Here is a 13,447-nt window from a genome sequence, read left to right as displayed (position 1 = left end):
GATGATTATGGTATTTTAGGAAAAACATGTCACATTTCTTATAATTAACTAACTTACCTAACTTCCTTAATATAATCAAATTAGTTAAATAGGTTTTATATTAAGGACCGGAGGAGTATCTAGGTTCACATATTATATACTACTTTCAGTTCTTAATATAAGAGCTAGATTACTAAAAAAATCAGTTAGATTAGTTATTTGTAATAAATAGATATTTTTTTTAAAATAAACTTATTAATCAAGTATATTAGCTGAAGCTACCAATTGGTGAAATTTTTAATATGTGCAACTACTATAATAACTATATTGAAAATAATAAATAAATATGATAGACAAAATGAATTAGAGTCTTATATTTAGAATCAATTTAAAAGTCAAACTAACTCTTATATTAACGATCAGATGTAGTATTTGTTTATAATTTAAGAAAATTAGTTTACAGAAAAAGAAAAAACATAAATTTTTAAAATAATTTATTTAATTTTCTTAATCCTTCTAAATAAGTTAACTCGAATATTATATTAAAGATCCAAGTTATTATGAATAACAATAGTCAAGCATAAATAACAAAATAACTCTTTAAAAGGAGAAAATTATTAGACACTAGTAACTTATTTAAATGCTTGTATCAACCTCATATATTTTTTTATCAACACAACACTATGGAACCAGAAAAATACAAAAGTGACACATTATTATAAAATAGTAATGAGATTTTCTTTTTTTACATTAAAAATCTAACTTTATTCTGTTTTGCTATTAAAATTTAAATCAACATGGGCAATTGGGTGGGTGAGTACAAAGGGATACAAATCCTCCCTATCCGTAAACGTAAGACAATTTCACAGTACCCAAAAAAAAAAAAAAGATAGTTTCTGAAAACAGTGTTTCTATCAAAATAGCTAATCTTGTAATGTTAACTATTTTTTTTTCTGAATTTATCCTTTTTTTTTATAACGTAAGCTACAGAATAGTTTTGGAAACTCTATCATTATATAGTTAATAATGATAAAATTGGAAAGAAGTAACATTTTCAGAAAAAATAACAAAAATAATTTTCAAAAAAATTTAAGATGAATTTCACAAAATTCTGTTAAACTTTAAATAACATACCAATAAAATTCGCGACCTTTAAAACTAATTAAAAAAACCTCCTAATCATTAATTATATGCTCTCTTAAATTTTATTTTCGTACGTATATAACATCAAATTCTGAGTTATATGCAAATAATTTTCTAAAATTTTAAGTTCACTGCAGGAAGATCATATGCATCCACATAATATATTAGCAGGTTTATTGTAAGTTTCATTGACTAGAAAATTTATCTGTAGATAATATAAAATTTAGAGTTATTAATAATTTAACATAAAATGCTTGAATTAGTTTAAACTGCCTTTTTCACACACATACACAAGTGAATGATGATTAGAAAAACGCCTAGTATATATAACATGGTTAAGGTGTAAATTTGTTAAACAAGTTTTTATTTAGGAGTATGAGACGCTTGAAATTTTTTTGGATTCAATGTTATCCCAGAAGGTTAAATATTATAATAATTGTTGTCCCATACCGTTAAAAATATTAATGGTCAATGTTATTATTTTAAGCGTCAACATTAATTTTTTAACAGTACGACTCAAAATTGTTACGATTTCAAATTTTCGGAGTAATATTGAATTAAAAAAAAAACATTTCAAATGCCTAATGCTCCAAGGTAAAAACTCTCAAGACAAATTTGCACCTTAACTCTATATAATTTAGGTAGGATCTTTTTGAAGTATTAATCCACCGATAGACTGCATACTTTTGGAACTCTAATGTGAACTGATTTATTGTGCCTTGCAAAACTTTATCCATGACTGCTAATAACTTTTTGGCTCAATAGCACATGTACCGTCTTTCACAAAGAAGCTTATGAATTTTATTTGTTAGAGTGGCAAAAATGAGAGGTGTGCGCAGAGCATATGATCTTCAATCCTATGAAAATTAGTAAAGCTCATAAAGATACTCAAGGAAGCCATTGAACTGAATCTCTTAATAAATATCTCTACAGAGATGTAATTCATAAAGCATAAATAGCATCATGCAGTTTATATAACTGAATCAAAGCCATTACATTTATTTCATGCCTTGATTTTTGTCCTTCATTCATTCCTTCTCTGTAAATGAGTAAGGAACTAAAGGAAACTCAAATCAGAAAGCATCATGGCGTCTGCTAATGCACAAATTTTGACTACTTATCTGAATTGCAAGGAGTGTATGTAGGAATTCCTCCTTTTAACTGGCAGGAAAGAAGCTAAAGAAAGTGACGATAAATGAAATATGAACTAATGGAAAATGAAGAACATTTGAAAATTTTCATGACAAACTACAATACTCTCATTACAGCTTAACATGCAGCCTAAAGAATCAGAACTACGGTACAACCAACCACCTCTACAAGATCTTTAACACCAAACCCTTCTACCATTTATTAACATGATCCGTAATAAACAACAGATGTTCTGGATCAAGTTACAACTTTCATCTGATATTAAGGCACGCCCAAGCAGTAAAAATTGATAGTGCAGATTTACTCCAACAAAAGCGCAAGAGAGGCAACTTATATTTGTTCACAACGTGGATTGTATCAGAAGAAACCACATCACAAAAGTTCATATAGCCATGCCTACTTTTAGCTTGAGCTGGTAAAAGCTCATGATTATGCCCCTTCACAAAACTGTGAATTACCCATTTTCCATCAGGCCTTCTTTTTACATGCACGCTTGCTTTGCAATCAGTCTTTGAACGAGATCTTCGACCGGTTGAACTTTCAGCATCTTGCTTGTTCTGTCAGCCATGCGGTCGATTGAATGATTTGTCATGCTCTCTTTCTGTTCCATACCTGAAAATAAGCAACTAAAGGCAAGAGAGGAGAGGAATTACTAGAGTGAGTTACGTTTGGTGCGCTATCTGACGGATATATACTATAGAGAGGACAGGAATTCAAGGCATCATTTCGGTGATACATGCTAGCGTGTGTGAGCGTGTTGCATCAAACACATGTCAAGCCAAAAAAACTAAACAAACGACCAGTTACAACAAAAGTTAAAACTAAATACATATGAACATATGACTGAAAAAAAAATGCAATTGACATCAGTAATAATAGTGCAAATTTTTTCCTACAAAAATGTGTCAACTTTTTCCATCATGAACACAAGTAACGCAATCTTGGGGTAAGTGACTAACCTTCTTCTATCATTTCAAGAGACCTTGAGGAACAATTCGTCAATCAGATTCTTTGCCTCATCATTCTTACCTTTTTCCAAAAGAGGTATAATAATTGTTTCAAAAGTTACAAGATTAGGCGAGCACCCATTCTCTTGCATTTTATAAAGCAAAGCCTTTGCCTCATCATACAAATGCTCTTTACAAAGTCCTTTGATCATAGCAGTGTATGCTTGGACATTCAAAGGATGAACATTAACCAAAAGATGTTGGAAAATCTGTCGCGCATCATTTAGTTTGTTGCCCTCACACAAACCATCAATAAGTATGGTATATGTATAAGTATCAGGCCGAATTCCTTGGTTAACAATTTGCTTGAATAATGAAATTGCCTGGTCAAGATGGTGACTTTTGCACAATCCATCTAACAAGGTACTATAAAATACTATATTTGGGGCACAACCTCTATCATGCATCTCATAGATAATATCTTGCACGTCAGAGATTCTACCTGACTTGAACAAACCGTCAACAAGGGAGCTGTAAGTGACGATGTCGGGAATAAAGCTTTTACGACACATTTCTTTAAAGAGATTCATGGCCTCATCAACCATCTTCATTTTACAAAGTCCATTAATTAAAATGCTATAGCTAATAACACAAGGAGCCAAACCACTTTTGACCATCTTGTTGAATAGTCTTTTTGACTCAAAAACATTATTAATCAAACAGTACCCATCCATTAAACTGCTATAAGTAACAACATCAGGTTTTTCACCGCACTTCATCATCGTGGCAACGATAGCCTCAGCTTTAGTCATATTTCCTTTCTTACAAAATGCATCGACCAATATACTAAAAGTACACACATCAGGGTTGATGTCTTTAAGTCTCATTTCATTAAACAATTTTGCTGCTTCTGGCCATTTATCAAGGACGCAAAAACCGCTTATGAGAGAGCTGTAGGTCACAACATCAGGAGATATTCCATGATCAATCATTTCATGAAATAAATCATAGGCTTCAGCTATGAGCCTTTCTCTGCAAAAGCCATCAATAATTGTATTATAAGAAACTAAATTAGGCTTAACTGGCCCTCTTCCCATGTTTTGGAGTAATTTAACAGCAGCCCTTGTTTTTCCAATCTTGCACAGTCCATTCATCAGTGTGTTGTAGCTAACAACATTTAACTGGAAACCTTTTGCTGTCAGATCATCATGAAAATCTAATGCCCTCCCAACGTCATTATTGATGCAAAGGCCCTTCATTAGCGTATTCAAAGTAATCGTATCTGGCTGACAGCCCATCTTAAGAATCTTGCCTAAGGCAGAGAAAGCAGAAGTCATTTGACCCAAATGGCAGTAACAGTTAATTAAGATGTTCAGCGTAACCAAAGATGGCGTGAATCCCTTAGATTCCACTTGTGAGAAAAGAGAGATAACTGTTCGATGATGTTTCAACTTTGCAACATATCCTAAGATCTTAGTGATTTGGATTATCGAGGGTTGGGGGCGCACATGAAGCAGGCGATTAAAAGAAGAGACAGCCTCTTCAATGTTGGGAGTACTGGTAGGATTGGAATGGAAACAGAAATGGAGAGTAAAGGCATGCGGGTGAGAAAGAAGGAAGGTAGACGTAGGCGCTGCAGAAAACAAAGGAAATCGGAAGACGTACCGTGAAGGAGGTCTGCAAAATGACATCTTCAGTTGCATTCAGAAATTCACATCCTTCAACAAAGACTACAGCTGAGAATTCGGCGTTAAAGCTTTCCTCGGATAGGTCCTAGGGTGGGATAATCCAGAATCCTATTGCTTTATATTATTAATTTTTATAATTATATGATTTTCGGATTAATTGGTTTTTTGAGACAGTGGCTAATGTGATGCGCAGTCTAACAAAATCAAGAAGGAAATCATTTTACTTCTAAGCAATTTATTCCTTACATTTATTTTGTACAAGTTAATTAATTGGAGGGTAAAATAAAGGTGGGTGTCTGACTTTTCTATCATAATCAAATTAACCAAAAAATCAAATTAAATAATTTTAAACATTGAATTGAAACCAATTAATTTGAAAATCGAATTAACTAAGATACTTCAATTCCATTAATAACCAAAAGGTAACTTTAAATAAGAAAAACATAATAAATTACAATTACAACCACTAATTAATCATATTCAATTGTTTAATATTATTTATTATAATTAAATATAAATATATTTTAACCCATCGTTAGAGCTCCCAGCCACTCGTACACATTTACTATAATAATATTTGTTAAATATAAATATACTATATATGTATTTCGGTTCTTTTATTATAACCGAAATTTTTTTTGGCAATCAAAATACTATAATTGGGTCTAAAAAATCAAAATACAGTACTATAATTAATAATTTACTTTTGCAGTAACCAAGAACAAATAACAAATTAAATCTTTGAAAGCAGAAAATTGTTAGATATCAACTAATTATTTAAATACTTGTATCAACCTACAAATAATTTTTATGGGAACAACAATATTTTGTTACACTACTAAAATTTTAGTCAACATGAGCAACTGGTGAGGAAGTACGAAATGATACAACAATTTCTATCTAAATATGGGTAATCTTGTAATTCTACCTATTTTTTAAGAGAAAATTGGAAATAAATTCATCACTAAAAAGAGAAAATCAAATCAGTAACCATTCGGGCATCCAGTAAACGCTAACGCACAAATTTTGACTAGTTATCTTGGAGGAAAGAAGCTAAAGAAAGTGATGATAAACTAAATATGAACTCGTGGAAAATGAAGAACATTTGAAAATTTTTATGACAAACGACAATACTGATTACAATTTTACATGCAGCCTAAAGAATCAGAACCACAATACAACCAACCACCTCTACCATATCTTTATCACTACACCCTTTAACCATTTATTAACAAGATCTATAATAAACAACAGATATTCTGTATCATGTTACATATACTCATGCATGTCTTGATGGGTCCTCATGCAATTGTGTCGGTCTTACATTTGGATCATCCTGCCACAAGGAGCGAGCCATCATGATAGTGTTAGTCTGGAAGTGAATACTATCTAGGAAGTAACTTAATTTACCAAACTCACCCGAATGCCATAAGTGAAATTTGTCGATGCCCGGAAAAAATCAAGCTGTGCCTGCAAATTTTGGAACAATTTATGAAGTTCAGCAAAAATATTACAATGGCAGGAAATTCATGTTCAGCGCAAGCAAACCTTACCAGACCAGGCATGCTTTGATGAGCACCATAGTAACCATCGTGGCTTGTTGGTATGGAACTTAACTGTCCCTGTATTCAAACAACAGAGTTTCTAAAATTTTGCACTTGCGCTAAATACTTTCCATAATTAATCACAATTTCATAGACGCACCAGCCCCTGAATTGTCTGTTGATTCCCATAATAATTATCACGTGTTGGTCCCATCAAGTTCAACTCAATAATCAAATAAAAAATACATTAGTCCAGGTACTAATGCGAAACCACCAAAGGTAAACTGAAGAGTATCATATGCTTACCATTCCCTGAACGCTCTGTTGAGAGCCATAATAACCATCAAGGGTTACTGCCCTTGCGTTGAATTTGTCCTACAAAACAAATTTCCAATTAACTGAAGACACTTCAAACTAAGCAGACAAATACATCCTTTTAACTAAGATGGAGCTTCTATTTTAAACTTCAATATTTCTATTTTTGTTCGCTCTAAATAAATATTCCACCGTGTAGCCTGACTTTCTTCTACACACACCACACCTTAAAATATAAAATTGAACAATTTTAGAGATTAACATCCATAGAAGGACTAACCATTTGCTGCATGTTATCTTGTGCCCCAACTGTCATGACTTCAGAATCCGAGTTCAGCTGCAATTCAAAGAGGTCATGATATAAACTCAACACAACATAGATGTGTATATGTGCTCTGAAGCAAACAAAAAGACCAAAAAAAAAAAAAACAAAGAACCTTTTTCTTTTTAGTTGGATTCTTCTTTTTGTTTGTCTTGCCCATATTTCTACTCTGGGTATCTTCTTCAGCAGAGAGCTGACTGTGACTAGCTGACATGACAACTTCGGCAGGACTCTTGCTAGAATTGTTCACAGTCACACAACTTTTGTATGCTTCACGCAACGCATGGAATGCAATACTGTAACTGTCTTGAGATAGAGATCCCTCTTCACTCAACTTCATTGCTTGCTGGCATAAATCATTGTATCGTTGTACCCTAGCTAGTACATGTTCAGATTCTTCTCCCATTGTTTGTCTATCTTTAGCATCTCTTGTCCACCGTTTCAAGACATATTGGGATGGGATTACCGAAAGGCCAGAATATTGAAGAACAATCAATGCATGCCGACAAAGAAAACCTCTATATTCAAATAACCGACATATGCATGACACTTCAGATTTAATTTCATTCCACACAACAATGAAGTCTTGATTCTTTTCCATATCATGAACCTTGTAAGTAATGCCTGCATCATTCTGACTGTCAGCTTTCGGATGACAAGCAACTGCACCAATAACCTCGACTTGAATCTTCTTGAACACTGCATGTGCGTAACTCCCTGCAACACTCTTCTCCAATGGTGAAGGAGTTTTTAATGTTGCTGCTTTATTCCATGTCTCAGAATCACCTTTTGCTTCCTCTTCATACCTGTCTTGCAAGATTGCTTCATACTGCTTGACAAAATCTTGCACAGAGGTCTTCTTATGAACATATTTATCAAAGAATGAATTCACACTTTCTGATCGCTGGACGGTGGACAAACCACCTAAGAAAATATCCCTCATGAATGTTGGCACCCAGAACTTGCGATCTTCATACAATGACTGCATGCATTCATCCTCTTGGAGTCCAAACCTATCAACAATTTTTGACCACCTCTTCTCAAACTCATCGCTTGTCCATGACCTATAGATGCATTTTTCAAATTTTGCCATAAAATTCTCATGTTGTTTAATTACACCTGCCAGATTTTCAGACACCTTCCCTAATACATGCCATAGACACATGGAGTGACGAGCATTAGGGAAGACATCTAAAATAACTGACTTTAATGCCTTGTCATGGTCAAAGATGATCACTTTCGGAGCATGGCCACCAACTCCTTTCAGCCACGTCCGCATTAGCCAAGAATAAGTAGCAACACTTTCATCTGATATTAAGGCACACCCAAGCAGTATAAATTGATAGTGCTGATTTACTCCAACAAAAAGCGCAAGAGGTAGCTTGTATTTGTTTCTAACATAGATGGTGTCAAAAGAAACTACATCACAAAAGTTCGTATAGTCATGCCTACTTTTAGCATCAATCCATAAAACATTTTTCAGACGTTGATCCTCACCTATATCTACCGCGTAAAAGAAGTTTGAATTCATACTGTGCATCTGCACCAGAAAATCAAGTAGAAGCTTTGCATCCCCTGACTCCAAGCCCAAATTCCGGCCTTTGTCAAATGGACTTTTCTCATTCTTAAGACCAACCACAGTTTTGTATTCAGCAAACTGTCTAGCCATTGCAGCATACATTTTTCTTGTTTGCTCACTGACAGCTTGTGCTGGTAAAAGCTCATGATTATGCTCCTTCACAAAACTATGTATTACCCATTTTCCATCAGGCCTTCTTTTTACATGCATGCTTGCTTTACAATCAGTCTTGGAACAAGATCTTCGACCAGTTGAATTTTCAGCATCTTGCTTGTTCTGTCGGGCACAGGCTCGATTGAATGATTTGTCATGCTCTCTTTTTGTTCCATACCTGGAACAAGCAAATTTTGCATCTATAAATTCTCTTGAAGTTTTTGAACGTCGACTATTTTGTATTGCAGTGTTGAATCCCATTGACCTTGCATATTCTTGGTAAAAAGAATAAGCTTCCCCATGAGACTCAAATTCCATGCCAGAAAGGGGCTCAAGATTTGTCTCTTCCTTAAACATTGCCATATCCATTGTAGATGAATTCAAATCTCCACTATCTAGAGCATGCGCATCAACACTGGCACCAACCATATTCTGGCCTTCTAGATCACCGGTATGCAATTTTTCTTCATCTTCCAATATGTCAGCAATTGTATTTTGTTCTTCATCCTTATCGTGGCCACCAGAAGGTAACCTGAGATCTATGTCCATGATGAGAACAGCTTTCAGCCTGATGATTTTCAGCAGTACCTTAAAATTCCAAATAACAGAACTGATGTCAAGCACAGAAACAGTTAAAACAGAAAAGCTAACCGCAGGAGAATGGGAGGGAGAGGAACAAAGAGACCAGTGCTTAAGGCCGCATCTGATTCTTTGTTTGATTGCTTGCATCCATCACAGAGTACAGCAACTCTTATTTAGGAGAGGAGTTGTGGTTAGCCCAGATCCTTGTCTTCTGGATCTTGTCATCCCCCCCCCCCCCCCAAACAACTGGATCTTGTCATTTTTTCCTCTAGTCTAGACATGCGAGTTTGGAATCTGTAATAATTGTGAGAAATCCTATTTCCATTTCATAACTCATTCTTCTACAAAGTAATCTTTTGTTCATAATTAAAAAATTTGGAGAGCTCCCCAAAAGATCAAATCATTAGTAAAGCAGTACTGAAAAAGAAAAACAAATATATATTTTTGCAGGTTTGATGACCCATATGCCTTTTTCTCTAATGTGTTAGATGACGATCTGAATCAGATTCAGAAATTTTGGTTAGTCTACAGTTTCATTGCCCAGCAGTGTCACATTTGGAAAAGACTCTCCGGTATTTTGGAGAGCATTAGGCATACCCTGCTGCCTTGGGTGGGGCCCTCCAAACTTATTTTGATGATTTGTTAAAATGAAGAAAAACAACACTTTGAGTTTTGTTTGGTTTGCTTGAAGAGGAATACTCATCTTCAATGGCTTTATGTTGTTTTTACATCTGTTGTGGAATATAATTGCACATTCCCAATCATGTAATCTTTGTTTCTAAATAAAAGAAGAAATTATTATAGCAAGAGAAAAAGGAGACTAAAGATTAAGAAAAACGAACGAAAAGTTACATTCATGCAAAAATAAACATCACAGTAAATACAGAAATATAGCAAGATAACAAAGCTATTGGTCCCCGTGCCTGTCTGCTAAAGGCAGACTCTGTAAGAACACCGAAGTAAGGTTATGAAAATAATTCTGTCCCAAAGCAAGTCTAGGGACAATGTCTCTATGTTAAAGATCCAGCCCCAAACAAAGACAACAAAGAACAGCATACAATACAATGCAAAAGCAATTTTCCCTCCTTACTCTGACAAGTAGTTTGCTAAGAGAACAGACTACAAAAAGTGAGAGAACTGAAAATTTGCAAAACACTAGTATGCCAGCTAAAATGTAGCAGAAAATGACAGATGTGCAATGAAAAATAAAGGTGGTTTGAGTGTTTCTCTTTCTGGATTAGGGCAACACATCACAAGTATATAAAGAGAGAGAGCCTCAATTGACAATGCTACATCTAATCATTAGAAAGAACTTGGGATCTTTACAACAAGGCTTTTCTTGCAATACATAATTGCAAATTATCCCATTACTGGTCTTCTTCACCTGGACTGAGCTTCCCACATGCACCATCATAGTATCCCGTCAATGGCCAGAAATCTATAGCTAGCCCCCACAACATTGAACTAGCTGTTACCATAGCATTTTATATTATTTCTTCTTGACAGATTTGATAGCCTTCAAAAGCTTCTTATTATCGAAAAGAGGCCCTATAGCCCGAGTCCTGAACCACCTGCAACGACTGACAGAAGAAAGAAAAGGGGGGAGGGCACAACTAGTAGCTTCTGCCAATCTAATGGGAACTCAAGTGGGAATACCAATCCGCTTAAATATCTCATTAGACATCTCATACTAGTTAATGTGAGACTTAAACATTCCATACTAGCTCAACCTCCATTAATTGCCCTACTGAGAGCACACACCCAAGCAGTGACACTTTATGACATGACTCAGTATTGTACTAGTTAGAACCTTTGATAGATATAAACCAATTGATGAATAGTCAAGTGTGAAGGAAAATACACCCTCAAAAGCTAACTATTAAGATGGTAGTACTAACCCACTTAAATACTCAACAGAGGATCCCATGCTTTTCAAGGTGAGATTTAAGAATCCCAAACTACCTCAGTCTCCATTGCACCAAAAAAGGAGGCCAACACAAATTAAAACCCGTGATCAGTCACCGACATATCTAATGCCATTAATTGTCAATTACTCTTGCCGGCCAACCCCCACACCCATTTCAAGCTACGGCTCATGGAATTTCAACCATATTATGTCCCGAAAGGGGGAAAAAAAAAGTATTCAATTTTCTCAAGTCCACTTTAAGTTCGGGCAAAAAAACAAAAAATAAATAAATTCATGTTCATTTGGAAGCAAGCAACCAATTTCATCCAAAAAATCATTGCAAGCTAAAGAAGGTTGAGCTGTTAACAAGAAGCTTCATTAAAGATCTTTCTATTATTATATTTTCAAGATTGCTTCTAAATTCTCACTTCTCATCCGTTCATTCATCATCGTTGATTGCCAAATGGGGTGTAGAACTTGGAAATTCTAAACTTCTATATTGAGTTCACTAGACAAAGCTTACCAACACTAAAATATAACAGTACCAGATTTTCTTTCCTCGTCACTAATATATTATCCATGATATTGGGAAAAAATAATGATATGTGCTGAATTCCCGCATCACATCATTTTTTTTAAAGCTACTTACGCAATCGTTTCCAAGACCTATACAAAAAGCAGAACACATTTAAGACTTCAAACAAAAATAAATTTTTCTTACCAGCACTATTATTTTGTTCTTGTGACTAATATCGTCTCCCAAAGTTATCAAAAAACCAGCATTGATATAATGCTAAATTCCTCAGGTCAAAAAAAGATACATGCTAAATTCCCACATAGCCTCACGTTCATGTCTTTAAAGCAGTATGCAATTATTTCCAAGACCCAGAGTATAAAAACAAAATATATTTAAGACGTCGAAGCAAAAAGAAAGAAAGAAATAGAAGAGATAAAAGGCGAACCACAAACCAAAGAACAAAAGATGTTAGAGAAAACAGAGGAGAGTACCTCTCTGATTACATGAAAGAAGGTACCCTACTCAAGTTGGCCAGAAGCTGGAAATCTCACGCGAGAGGCCTGGCGAGTGGACGAACCCCGCTCTTCAACTCTTCAAATTTTTATTCTTAGGGTTTCCAAAGGCCCCTCCTCAGTTCCAATCTAACTGTCATAGTTCCTCACTTGCGCCATGGTGTGGCGCGTGTCGTCCAATCTCGGCCCACCCTGAGGATTCGGAGTGGTGCTTCCGATATCTCCCGCTCTGCCAATTTCAAGCTTTAATCTCGCTCTAACAAGAAACTCTAGCCGTATGATTACTCAAGTAATATCTTCAGCTTCCCAATTCTACACCCAGAAAAGAAGAAAGAGGAAACACTACCAAATTAACACGGCAAAGACTACATACATCAGCATATTCAACAATGCAATTATTAAGCAAACAATGAATTTTCTTACAGAAATAAATGAATTAAGGAAACCAAAAATCAACTTCATCAGCATGTTCAACTGCATTAGGTTAAATCAAAAGATAACCAAAGGCCAGAGCACCCGGCGAACATCACCAGAGCACTGGAATTCGTAATCGCCTTGGGAACTTTTGAAAGAAAAAAAAGACAGAAAGAGAAACTAACCAGCGGACAATCTATCTATGCATCAACCCTACGCCGTCGCCGGAAAAGAAGCCGAGACGGAGGGAACAAATTTGGTTGAAGAATAATAAAAAGGAGTTAAGAACGAATGGAATTATACAAGAAGTGGGGTGGCTGGCAGAGTTTGGCCCCAGCTGAACATTTTTTGGTCCTTCCTTGGAACATTTTTTTGGTCCTTCCTTGGAAGGAAGGAAGAAGACCCGAATGGATCAAACCGGGTTAGCGGATTAACCACAAATTGTCCGGTCCAGTCAGATTAGCTGTCCTTCGCTCCTTCTCGCTTCTCATTTCATTTTCTTTTCATTGCATTACTTCTCATCATCATCCAATCAAATTCTTCTCATCGTCATAACTTGAAAATTGAAACCATGTTCTGTTATTGTCATACCAATCGAGTCTAACATAAACTAATCTAGCAGGTCATCTTGTTTTGCCCTTGGAAAAAAAAAAAAAGAGAGGAGTTGGATTGCTAAGAAGTTCCTCCTTTGAGT

General features: G+C 35.2%; 2 protein-coding genes and 1 long non-coding RNA gene across 3 annotated transcripts; all 3 read right to left on the bottom strand.

The window, feature by feature from the left end:
* Positions 1-2,308: 2,308 nt before the first annotated feature.
* Positions 2,309-4,978, bottom strand: LOC114758467 (uncharacterized). The gene is made up of 2 exons (XR_003741806.1): positions 4,887-4,978; positions 2,309-2,886 (listed from the first exon to the last, which is right to left on the bottom strand). It is a non-coding gene; the product is annotated as an uncharacterized LOC114758467 (long non-coding RNA).
* On the bottom strand, positions 2,331-4,624 carry LOC114758461 (pentatricopeptide repeat-containing protein At1g62670, mitochondrial-like). The gene is made up of 2 exons (XM_028947504.1): positions 3,234-4,624; positions 2,331-2,900 (listed from the first exon to the last, which is right to left on the bottom strand). Exon 1 carries the CDS (start codon positions 4,556-4,558, stop codon positions 3,248-3,250), a length of 1,311 nt encoding a protein of 436 aa, XP_028803337.1. The 5' UTR covers positions 4,559-4,624; the 3' UTR covers positions 2,331-2,900; positions 3,234-3,247.
* Positions 4,979-5,963: 985 nt separating the features above from the next.
* LOC114758454 (protein FAR-RED ELONGATED HYPOCOTYL 3) lies at positions 5,964-13,108 on the bottom strand. The gene is made up of 9 exons (XM_028947487.1): positions 12,939-13,108; positions 12,319-12,651; positions 7,206-9,410; positions 7,049-7,105; positions 6,760-6,828; positions 6,614-6,676; positions 6,463-6,531; positions 6,329-6,379; positions 5,964-6,245 (listed from the first exon to the last, which is right to left on the bottom strand). The coding sequence occupies exons 3-9, from the start codon at positions 9,369-9,371 to the stop codon at positions 6,189-6,191; spliced, it is 2,532 nt and encodes an 843-aa protein (XP_028803320.1). The 5' UTR covers positions 9,372-9,410; positions 12,319-12,651; positions 12,939-13,108; the 3' UTR covers positions 5,964-6,188.
* Between the last annotated feature and the right edge of the window lie 339 nt (positions 13,109-13,447).

This window comes from Neltuma alba, unplaced genomic scaffold (genome assembly GCF_004799145.2).
Source record: "Neltuma alba isolate B1F8T4 unplaced genomic scaffold, ASM479914v2 tig00010701_pilon, whole genome shotgun sequence".
In the NCBI taxonomy this organism is placed as follows: domain Eukaryota; kingdom Viridiplantae; phylum Streptophyta; class Magnoliopsida; order Fabales; family Fabaceae; genus Neltuma; species Neltuma alba.
The sequence above is the reverse complement of the archived record's forward strand: the minus strand, read 5'-3'. Positions and strand labels throughout refer to the sequence as shown.